The following is a 10,492-nucleotide window of genomic DNA, read 5'->3' as shown; positions in this document are numbered from 1 at the left end:
TCTGCTAGAAATGCCGCCCCTCTAAAAATACACCAGCCATGCAATGGCCCAGGATGGGAAGGCATGTCTGGCCCCCAAATCCCAGTGCCGGGACTGGAACCACAGAGCAGGATTATCTAGGTACCTGGGAGCTAGAGGGTCATCTCCTCTCCCAGGCTGGCCTCACAGAGGAGCCGGGATGTCCGCTTGCCGGTGCGGGCAGTGAAGGGCACTGTCTTGAGCACTGAGGTTTTAGGCGTGGAAGGTAGAGAGAGAGAGAGAGAAAGAAAAGAAAAATAGAAAAGGTAGCAAGAGGCATAGGGGACCGGCATGGTAGCCCACACCTTTAATCCCAGCACTGCAGAGGCAGGAGGAACTGTAAGTTTGAGGCCAGAGCCTGGTTTACACAGCAAGTTCCAGGACGGCCAAGGCTACACAGTGAGACTGGGGGGGTGGGGGAGGTTGGGTCAGCAGACCCCTCAGGGTGAGGGGAAGATAACAGAAAGAGAATGACATAACCCAGACTGGAGGCAGACAGGGACCTTAAGCTAAGCCCTCACCTGTGATAATGTCTTCGATGGCCCCATCCCGGTCACTCTCGTAGATGAGCGGTTCCTTCTGCTGCTTCCGTTTCAGCTCAGAGATGAGGTCCATCTGTTGCCGCCTGGCCTTGGGTGGAGACTGGGGAGACGAACAACTCTAACTTTAGGATGCTTCTCACCCCCACCCACTCTGGAACATCTGTGTAGTTCTTTACAGCAAGGATAGGCAGAAGGGAGCCTAAACCCACTTCCTCCCCTGGCTTCTGAGGGGCACCGTCCTTGTCCTTGGGTAGGATCTGTCTCTTACCACTGAAGGTGTAAGGGTGAGAGACAAGAGGGTGAAAGGGGTGCTACAAACCTTGCACCCCAAGGGCCAGGCTTGGGGGCAGCTGCCTACCTTGGGTGCCGGAGGCTCTTCCCTGCCTGAGGCGTCTGCAACTGCTCCCTTCTTCCACTGCTCCACCTCTTGTTCCGCTTTCTGAGGGCACAAGGCAGGTCTTAGGGAGACGGCCCTTCCTCCTTCGCCGTCTTACCTCCCTCCCACTGCTCTCAGGGAGAGGCTGCAGGGCCCGCACCCCACCCTTCAGACACTTGTACCTTGTAGGCCTTGGTGAAGCGGCTGAAGAGGGAAAAAAACATGGAGGGGGATGTGGTCTTGGGGTTTTCTCCAAAGTACTCCACCACAGACTCGTAAGCCTCCTGCAAGCACAACCCATCAGCCCCACCGAGCTTAGGCCCATTGGAGGCTAACCATGCCCTGTGCCCGGTCAGGGTACCACCTCTGTGTTCTTCCACACCCGGGGTGGCCCCTTACGCTTCCTCCATCCTCCCAGGGTTCTGCCTGTGGCTACATCCCTGCAGGCCCTTCCTCCACAGCCCTACCCTAAGGCTTCAGTGGCCTGTGATCCTGGGTTCCCCCTCACCCACCTGAGCTGTCTTGCTGTCTGCGAGCAGCTTGTCCATGACGGGAGAGTTGGCCCTCAGGAACTCCTTGAGCACCAGGCAGTCATCCTGGCGCACAAACTCTCGCTGGGTCAACTCCAGACCTCGCTGCAAGGAGCGCACATCCCCTAGGACACTGTCCAGGGACACTGGAGTGGGCAGCACGGAGTCAGGGGATAAGGCAGCACACACACAGTTATAACCTATAGTGTCTCCTAACCACATTAGTGGCCCGAGGACTGAGCTCTCTGGTCCCACCCAAGGCCCCAGCCCCCCATACCTGAGCCTGCCTTGTCCAAGAAATGCAGGTCGCTGTGAAAGCCCGTGAGCTGTGGGTACTTGTCAGCAATGACCTTCACCAAGTAGTGCAGCAATGTCTGTTTTCGGTCAGTCGACTTCATCTCTAACAACTGGACAAGGATCCGTTATAAGCCGCGGGCCACACCAACCGGACCCCAGACCCCAGGCCAAGAGCCCAGGCCAGGAGCCCCTCCTCACCGCATCCAGACTCTGAAGTCGGAAACCATAGGCGGCCCCACGTTTACTACTGTTCATGTAGTTGCCGAAAGCCAGGACAATCTGGGAGAGGCAGAGAAAGACTCAGTGAGATCCAGACTGGGGAAAAAAGCCCTTGAAGACGACGGACAGTGGTGGCGCACACCTTTAATCCCAGCACTTGGGAGGCAGAGGCAGGCTGATTACTGTCCAGGACAGCCAAGGCTACACAGAGAAACCCTGTCTGGGGGCGCGGGGGTCGGGGGGGGGGGAGAGAACATCTACTACTCAGGAGGAAGGGTGGCAAGCAGCCAGCCCTCACACCCAGCCCCTTCTGAATGGACCCTTCATTTCTGTGACACTTGCACACTGTTAACACCACAAGGACCCTCAAAGTTTATCCATTAGTCCACCCCAAAACTGGCTTGCTTGCCACATCCCTTCTCAATCCCCCGAAAGCCACGTATTCTTGTCTGCAGACACTCCACTGAGCAGGCGCGGCAACCATTCCTCTCCCAAAGCAATCCCAGAGGGGCTGGGCCCTGCAGGAGGAGCTGGGGTCCACTGTTACAGGCATGGCCGTTTCTTTTTCTTTTTCTTTTTTCTTTTTTTTTTTTGGTTTTTCGAGACAGGGTTTCCTGTGTATCCTTGGCTGTCCTGGACTCACTTTGTAGACCAGGCTAGCCTCGAACTCACATCGATCCTCCTGCCTCTGCCTCTCGAGTGCTAGGATTAAAGGCGTGTGCCACCACGTCCGGCTGGCATGGCCGTTTCTATTGCCCACCGCCACCTCCCACCTTGCCTATCAGCATGCATGTGAGAAATAGGGCATTATCCCAGGTGGGCGGGGCCTGAGACTCCCTACCCTAGACCAGGCAGGGGGAGGGAGGCCCTCACTTCCGGGTCCCTTGGCCTGGGCTCTTACCTCCAGAATCTGACGAAGCTTGTCAGAGGACTTGATGGACATTGAGGCTGCGATGATGGCATTCAGTTGCTAAGGGGGTGGGATGAAAAAGAGGATGACGGAAGCTGGAGCCTCTCCGACGACGAGGAGGCTCAAATACTCCCTCGCCACTGCCCTCTTGGAAGCTGAGCTCAGAGACGCCCCCTCCCTACCCACCAGCCCAACCCAGCTCCACCACCACACCACCACCCTGCCCGTCCTGCCCACACCGGCATGAGCAGCTGAGCCGTGTCTGGAAAGTTGCCCAGGAAGGTGAGCGTGTTCATGCGCTCTGGCAGTCTCTGGATGCGGCTGAAGCGCAGCATGAATCGGTCCTCCTCGGACAGCTCCTCCATCGGCCGCTGCTCCTTCTCGAATCGGTCTATGAGGCTGCGCTCGTACTCTGTGGGCAGGAAGCGGGTCAACAGCTCCAAGAAATCCAGGCTGAGGGTCTGTAGGTCATACCTGCGTAAGAGAACAGAGGGCAGAAGGGGTGTCATTCTACACTTAACAAGTTCCCCCCGGGGGAGAGCGCAGCTGAATAAGTAGCCTTCAGATGGCTTCAGAGAACGAGAGTTGGGGGTGGAGGGAAACTGCAAGCCCCGGGCCCTATTGTACAACACTGGCAGGTGCAGAGCCGTAAATCCTTTGGCCTGGGTACCCATGCCAGGCAGAGACAGGAAGAGAGTCGGGAGGTCTCCATCTGGGCATGAACCAGTCTCGGTTTTCTCGGTCTGAAACTGAGGACAATGTTCACACCCAGGACTGGTGTGAAGTTTGGTAGGTTCTGGCCCATTGCTGGGGTTCTTACTATGTCTGCCTGCTGGTCCTAGCTTGGGGTGGGGGATGGGGGGGGGGAGACGACCAGGTCACACCCCCCCCCACATAGGTACTTACGTCTCAATGGCCTGGCAGATTCTGTCTGCCCCTAGATTGCCCTTGCGCAGGGTGATGGCCAAATTCTTGGCCCGGTTGGCCTCGATGAGAGTTGCCTTGGTGGGGGCTTTGTGGGCTGATTTCCCCTTTAGGGCGCTGATGTCCAGGCTGGGGCCTTGAGATTTGGTCTTGAACTGTTCCTCAAAGTCATTCATGTCTAACTCCTAAAGGGAGAGAAAGGCAGGCTGAGGGAAGCCGAGATCTGCCCCGTGCTCCTGACCCTATTAGGATAGCCAGACAGACTACGACAGGACAGACTAACCAGTGAGCTAGCTCGACCACAAGCCTTGACAGGGAGACACGACACCCGGGACCCAGCTTCCCGCCTGCTACAGCTGAGCAGCCAACAGTAAGGGAGAAAATGCTACTACTGCAGGCCGGAAACAAGAGTGTGAGTGACGGCCAGGGGACAGGGAACCCATTCCAAAGAGAAACTGTTACCAGAACGCCTTAGCTGTCTGTGGGAAATGGGCAGAAAGGAGAGGACAGCCCGCAGGGGTCAAGATACCACCTTCTGGAAGGCACCAATCCAGTGTTTTCATTTCTGGATTTTTGGTTTTTCGAGACAGGGTTTCTCTGTGTAGCCCTGGCTGTCCTGGATCTCACTTTGTAGACCAGGCTGGCCTCGAACTCACAGAGATCCGCCTGCCTCTGCCTCCCTGGGTGGGTGCTGGCATTACAGGCACCGAGCCCGGCCTATCCAATGTCTTAAAGCCCACGTCCAGGGCTTTCCCATCCTCATCTGTAAGCCAGGTGGAGGAGATAACCACCCACCCCACATGGCCAGCACGGCCTGGAGCCCCCTGGTGCCCACTCACCTGCAGCACCTTCTCATCGTTGATCTCTGTGAAGACGGTGCCTGTGATCTGGCTGGGTTTCAGCGCCACCCAGTTCAGCAACGGCATCCGGAACTTGGTCTGGATGGGTTTCTTGGTCTTCACCCCTGGAAGCAAGAAGGCAAGACAGGAAGCTGAAGGAGACTCCTAGGTAGAGAGGGTCCTGCAGGACACCGAGGGGGGGGGCCCCCTGCTCCACTTCCCCACCAGCCCTAGAAGTTCTGAGATAGTCCACCCCACAAACCTGGGCCGATCTCTGGGTCTTGTCCTCCAAGGGTATCTGGCGGCCCTCCCGGAGGTGGTGGGGGTGGCGGCGGCACTGGTCCATTAGTACCAAGTGGGGGTGGTGGGGGTGGGGGTGGGGTCGGCAGGTCTCCAGGCAACGGTGGTGCAGGTGGAGGCTCTGCAGAGCCTGGGAGGGGCGGGGCCAGCGGGGGTGCCGAGGAATGGGCTTCCTGTTGGGACTGGAGGTTGGGTAGTGGGGGTGGCGGTGGTGGTGGCGGCGGCGGAGGCGGTGGTGATACTGCTCCAGGAACCGACTCTGCTGAAGGTGGGAGATGTGAGCCCAGCAAGGACGCGGGAGGGGCTAACTTCTTGGCTTGGGACCCGGTGTCCGGGTTGGCGGGGGGGGGGGGGGGGGGGGCGGGTGTCTTTGCCACCTCCCTGCTCTACCATGCATCCAGAACCCATTTCAACCTACCTGCGTGTACCCGTGCCACGCCCACAACCCAAGCCTTATCTTTCACAGCCTGGTGTATCTTAAGGATACCCTGCCCCGCCCTGGTCTCTCTCCCCTAGCCTGAAGCTCCTGCGCACCTGGGCTAGGGGAATCAGTGGGCACCCTCGGAGCTGGTACGTCGTCACCGCTTGGTGTCGCCACAGCGCCTGGGAGGATCTCGATGGAGACGACGTCCCCCGGCCCCCGCAGGATACGGATTAACCCCTTTTCCTCAAGCTCCTCCACTTTCAGCTCTAGAGCTGAGGGTCGTCGGACCATGGTTGGGGCAGGCACTTTCTCAGGCTCAGGGATTCGTCCGGAAGTGCCCAAGGGGGTCGGCTCGCTGAAGCGCTCCTGCAAGCCCCAGGAAAAAGATCAGTGCCCATCCGCAAGCTCTCTGGTATAGAGCAACCCCGCCCCAATCCTCTTCTGGGACGGACTGATTTTGTCAAGCCGGAGAAGACTCCTTGGGAAGCCTGGCCCGGCCCACACCCCCAGCCTGGCTCGGCCCACACCCAAGCTCACCCTCAGGGTCTCCAATTCCTTGCGGGCCTGACTTAGCTGCTTCTCCAGTTCGGCGATCTTGGCCATGGAGTCGTTCTCTGCGTCCCGAAGCCGCTCTGTCAGCTGTGACACCAGCACATGGTGAGTTACCACCCGCGGCCAGGCACTGGCACCGCCGCCGCCGGTGAGGGGGCGGCGTCAGGCAAGCCTGCCTGGAGGGCTGGGGGAGGCTCCCACATCCGCTTGGCCCAGTGAGCCAAGGGTGGGCTAAGCCTGGCACCTGAGCCCAAATAAATTAGGAGGGGAAACCAAGGCACCAGTGGGAAGATAGGTGACAGAGTAGAAGATTGTGCTAAGAGGCACCACAGGACCTAATTCTCAGGAGGCAGGGTTCAGAAAATGCTAAGGGGATGGGGGGTGGGGTGGGGGGAAGGTGCCTGCCTTGCGCACAAGTCCCACACAGCGTGGGCGCTCCCTGAAGACTCATTGAGAGAGACACCAAAAGGACTCTGGATTTGGATCCAGGGCAAACCTCGGAGCCCAAGCCGACTGCCGCCTCCTCCAATCCGCACCCAGAACTCTGTCTTTCATTCAGTACTTGCTTCCTAAGAGGAGCCTGCCCCAGGCAAGCCCAGACTTCCTGCTGGCCTACTGTGTGGTGACAGACTAGGTTGGGACCAGGTCTCACCAGTGCCACCTGCTCCTGCAGCTCTTCCATGTGCTCCAGCACTGCGTTCTTAGTCTCTGTGTCCTCCAGCAGGGTCCCCACATCAAACACATTGTCCAGGTAGGCTTGGATCTGCACCTGCAGCTTGTCACTCTCGGTGAGCCGGAGCCTCTGTCCCCAGACAGCAGAGGCGTGGTGAGGTCTGAGGTGTGTGTGTGGTGAGGGGGCGCTCTATGAAACCACCACCACCCAGCACCCAGGGGAAGGGACTAGTTTGCTTTTTTTTTTTTTTTTAATTGGTATGATTAACCAACCACACAATTCACCATTTTAAGGCCTCTTTTCTGGAAGCTCAGTGCACCGCGGGGAAACCCCTAGGCCAGTGAGGGGTTTCTTTCTCACTGTCTCCTCCCCAGCTCCTGGCAGGCAGGAATCTACTTCTACAGATTCAGTCATTTTGGACATTTCTTCCCTCTTCCTCTGCCTCCCCTTTTTGTTTGTTTGTTTGTTGTTATTTTTGTTTCGTTTCGTTTTGTGTTTTTCCAGATAGGGTCTCACTCTGTACCTTTGACTGTCCTGGACCTAGCTCTGTAGACCAGGCTGGCCTCCAACTCACAGAGATCCACCTGCCCCTGCTCCCCGAATGCTGGGATTAAAAGCATGTGCCGCCGCCACCCGGCAACATTACTTATTTTTAAAAGTCATAGAATATTCAGCTTTTTAAAGTGTGTGTGTGTGTGTGTGTCACTCTGTGTGTTTGTAGATACTACATGAGTTCAGTATCCTCAGACCCAGAGGAGGATGTCCAATCCCCTGGGCCTGGAGTTACAGGAGATTGTGAGCCACCAGACGTGGGTGCTGGGACCCACAGAGGGTCCTGGGTGTCTGCAGAGGTAGTAAGTACTCTTTTGGTTTGGTTTTGTTTTTTTGAGACAGGGTTTCTCTGTGTTTCTTGGCTGTCCCGGATTCCCTTTGTTAGACCAGACTACCCTCAAACTCACAGTTATCCACCTGCCTCTACCTCCTTGAGTGCTGGGATTACAGGCGTGTGCTACCATGCCTGGCGTATGTGCTCTTAATCACAGCATCTCTCCAGCCCTATATTCAGACTCTTGTTTTGTTTGGTTTCATTTTGATTTTTGTGACAGGGTTTCTCTGTGTAACCGTCCTTGGCTGTCCTGGACTCACTTTGTAGACCAGGCTGACCTCGAATTCACAGCAATCCACCTGCCTCTGACTCCTGAGTGCTGGGATTAAAGGCATGCGCCACCACGCCCGGCTTTATATTCAGACTTTCCCGCCTGGCTTCTCTTCAAGGCTCAGCCATGCTAAAGCTGGTGTCAGACCTGGCATCAAATTTTACTGTATGGCTATATCAGCCTTGCCTCCTTTTACTGTTGGCCAGTCCTAGCCTTCGGAAATCCAATCCTGGAAGCTGTGACTTCTCCGCTCACAGTTCCTCTGCTCCCCCTTCTCATTGGCTGGAGCCAGAGCACCTGACTGAGCTGACCCAGAGCTACCTGAGCCAGTCCCAGGACTATGACAGATGGTCGCGCTAGGGGTATCCATCAGGTACCAGGAACTCCTCTACCTATTCAAGGTGTTTCTCACCTCTGTGACTGACAGGAAAACAGCTCAGCAGCATGGACAGATGTGTGCAAGGTCACAGAGCTAGCCAAGGGGCAGAGGAAGGACTCTGTTTATCTGTGGTGGGGTGTTTTTGGTTTTTGTTTTTTTAATCATTGGGGCTTGGGAGGGGGAGAAGCAACAGTGAAACCCTGACTGAACTTGAACCAAAGGTCCCCTGCCTCAGCGTCCCATGTGATAAGGCTGCTGATTATGTATCCCCAAGGCCGGTTCTTGGAGCCAGGATGCGAACTCAAGACTTGCTATATAACCGCATACGACATCCATAACTACATACCCCACAGTGGGTAGTTCAGTCAGAGGAGGGTAGGGGTGGGGTGCAGGGCTCACCTCCAAGTACAGGTCCAGACCCAGGTGAGTGAACTCATATTGCAAGAAGACACGGAAGTTCATGTTCTCCACCGAGTGTACCACAATGTTGATGAACTGCATGCAAGCCACCTGGGGGCCAGGGTCACCAGCAAATCTAAGGACTTCCGGGTCAGGGGTGCTGGCATCTTCCACTTCCCACTCGTGTCCCCCGAGCCTCTCTCCCTTTGTACAGTCTTGTAAGGTCCAGGTACCCTTGGTCCAGTCCCTACCCCTCTGACATCCACCCTTTCCCACTGACAGTCAGTTGTCACTTTGCTGAGCTAAGCCACCACCCAGGTCCTCAGCTGCTCCGGGCCACGCAAACGGAGCCGAGCAAATCTTCGGCTCCCCCCACCCCCCCCACCCGAGGGCTCCAAGCTCACCATGAAGTCAATGTTGCTGTCTTCGTTCCGGAAATATTCCATCAGCTTTTCAAATCGGTGCTGCTCCCCGCACACCTGGAGGGGGAGAATGGCGGACACAAAACAATGGGTCGCACACCTCCTGTGCCATGCTTTGGCTGCTGTCCCTATGGGCCCCTGCAGGTTCCCCTCCAGTTTCATCCAAATCCGGCCATGTCTCTTCTGCCTCAAACACTGCTCCCTCTCAACCTCACACACCCTCCTCTGGCTGCACTGGCGTTTGGGTGCACTCTCCCACTGTTCTAACCACCCGGCATCCTAGCCAAGAGAACCACCACACCCAGTCCCTCAGCTTCTTCATAGCTCACCTTCTCGGTGAGGCCTTTTCTATAGCCAGTTTCCCCTCCTGGCAACCTTTTAGCCCATAACATCTAGCTTTGGTTGGTTGGTGGGTTTTGTTTTTCTAGACAGGGTTTCTCTGTATCGCCTTGGCTGTCCTGAAACTCACTCCGTAGACTTGGCTGGCCTCGAACTCACAGAGATCCTCCTGCCTCTCTGCCTCCCGAGTGCTGGGACTAAAGGTGTCTTCCACCATTGCCCAGCCATTTAGCATTTCCTGATTCTATATAGGTTGCTCGTTCATACCTGCTTCCTGCCCTTTTATTATAGGAATTACACGTGTGTGTGTGTATGTGTATATGCATGTATGTGCATGTATGTGGAAGCCAAAATCAACCGTGAGTGTTGCTCTTCAGGAGCAAATCCATCTTTTTTGTTGTTGTTGTTCTTGTCGTTTTTTTCAAATATTTACTTTTATCTATGTGTCCCTGAAGGAATGGATGTATAAAATGTCCATGCGGAGCCGGGCGATGGTGGCACACGCCTTTAACCCCTGCAGAAGATCTCTGTGATTTCAAGGCCAGCCTGGTCCACAGAGCAAATTCTAGGACAGCCAGGACTACTCAGAGAAAGCCTATCTTGGAAAACAACAAGAAGTGCATATGGGTGTCTTCAGAGGCCCAGAGAGCAGTGGCTGCCGGGGAACTGTTGGCGGCTGTGAGCCTCCTGGTGTAGACACTACAATCCAAACCCAGGGCCACTGAGCCGTAGCTCCAGCCTATGCCTTGTCTGCAGAAACATGGTGTCTCGGTGGGCCTGAAGTTCACAGCGTAGGCTAGCCTGGCCTCCCTGGACTTGGAATTAAAAATCACACGCCACCAAACCTGGCTCGATTTTATTTAAGATTTGTTTCTTTTACTTCAGGTATAAGAGTGTTTGCTTGACATATATGCAGGCAGCCTGGTGCCTGCAGAGGTCAGAAAAGGTTACCCGATCTCCCAGAAATGGAGGGATAGACAGTTGAGATGCTGGAATCAATCAAGCCAGGGTCCTCTGCAAAAGCAAGTGCTCTTAGCCACCGAGCCATCTCTACAGCCCCTTGTTGTTGTTGTTGTAATATGGTCTCACTGGGTAGCCATGGCTGCTTGATTGTCACAGGAATCCGCTGCCTCTGCCACCTGAGCGCTGGGATTAATGGTGTGCACCACCACGCCCCGCTGCTATCCCAACC

General features: G+C 55.9%; 1 protein-coding gene across 8 annotated transcripts in view; it reads right to left on the bottom strand.

Moving 5' to 3' along the window:
• FMNL1 (formin like 1) overlaps positions 1 to 10,492 on the bottom strand; it is a 31,494-nt gene that overhangs the window by 482 nt on the left and 20,520 nt on the right. For 3 of the 8 annotated variants that reach the window (XM_084750790.1, XM_084750796.1, XM_084750793.1), the window contains 16 exons: positions 8,944 to 9,018; positions 8,540 to 8,650; positions 6,584 to 6,733; positions 5,917 to 6,018; positions 5,490 to 5,745; positions 4,918 to 5,217; positions 4,656 to 4,780; positions 3,799 to 4,001; positions 3,132 to 3,366; positions 2,884 to 2,952; positions 1,962 to 2,042; positions 1,744 to 1,873; positions 1,449 to 1,612; positions 1,119 to 1,220; positions 919 to 999; positions 540 to 660 (listed from right to left, as the gene is read on the bottom strand). In XM_084750790.1, coding sequence (XP_084606916.1) covers positions 540 to 660; positions 919 to 999; positions 1,119 to 1,220; positions 1,449 to 1,612; positions 1,744 to 1,873; positions 1,962 to 2,042; positions 2,884 to 2,952; positions 3,132 to 3,366; positions 3,799 to 4,001; positions 4,656 to 4,780; positions 4,918 to 5,217; positions 5,490 to 5,745; positions 5,917 to 6,018; positions 6,584 to 6,733; positions 8,540 to 8,650; positions 8,944 to 9,018 — 2,305 coding nt within the window. Of the gene's footprint in view, positions 1 to 124; positions 224 to 539; positions 661 to 918; positions 1,000 to 1,118; positions 1,221 to 1,448; positions 1,613 to 1,743; positions 1,874 to 1,961; positions 2,043 to 2,883; positions 2,953 to 3,131; positions 3,367 to 3,798; positions 4,002 to 4,655; positions 4,781 to 4,917; positions 5,218 to 5,489; positions 5,746 to 5,916; positions 6,019 to 6,583; positions 6,734 to 8,539; positions 8,651 to 8,943; positions 9,019 to 10,492 lie in introns of all 8 variants that reach the window. The other 5 variants (XM_084750792.1, XM_084750795.1, XM_084750791.1 and 2 more) reach the window with 3 other exon arrangements.

This window comes from Acomys minous (genome assembly GCF_964271855.1).
Source record: "Acomys minous genome assembly, chromosome: 12".
Lineage (NCBI taxonomy): Eukaryota > Metazoa > Chordata > Mammalia > Rodentia > Muridae > Acomys > Acomys minous.
Note: the sequence above shows the minus strand (reverse complement) of the source record. Positions and strands in the feature narration are given on the sequence as shown.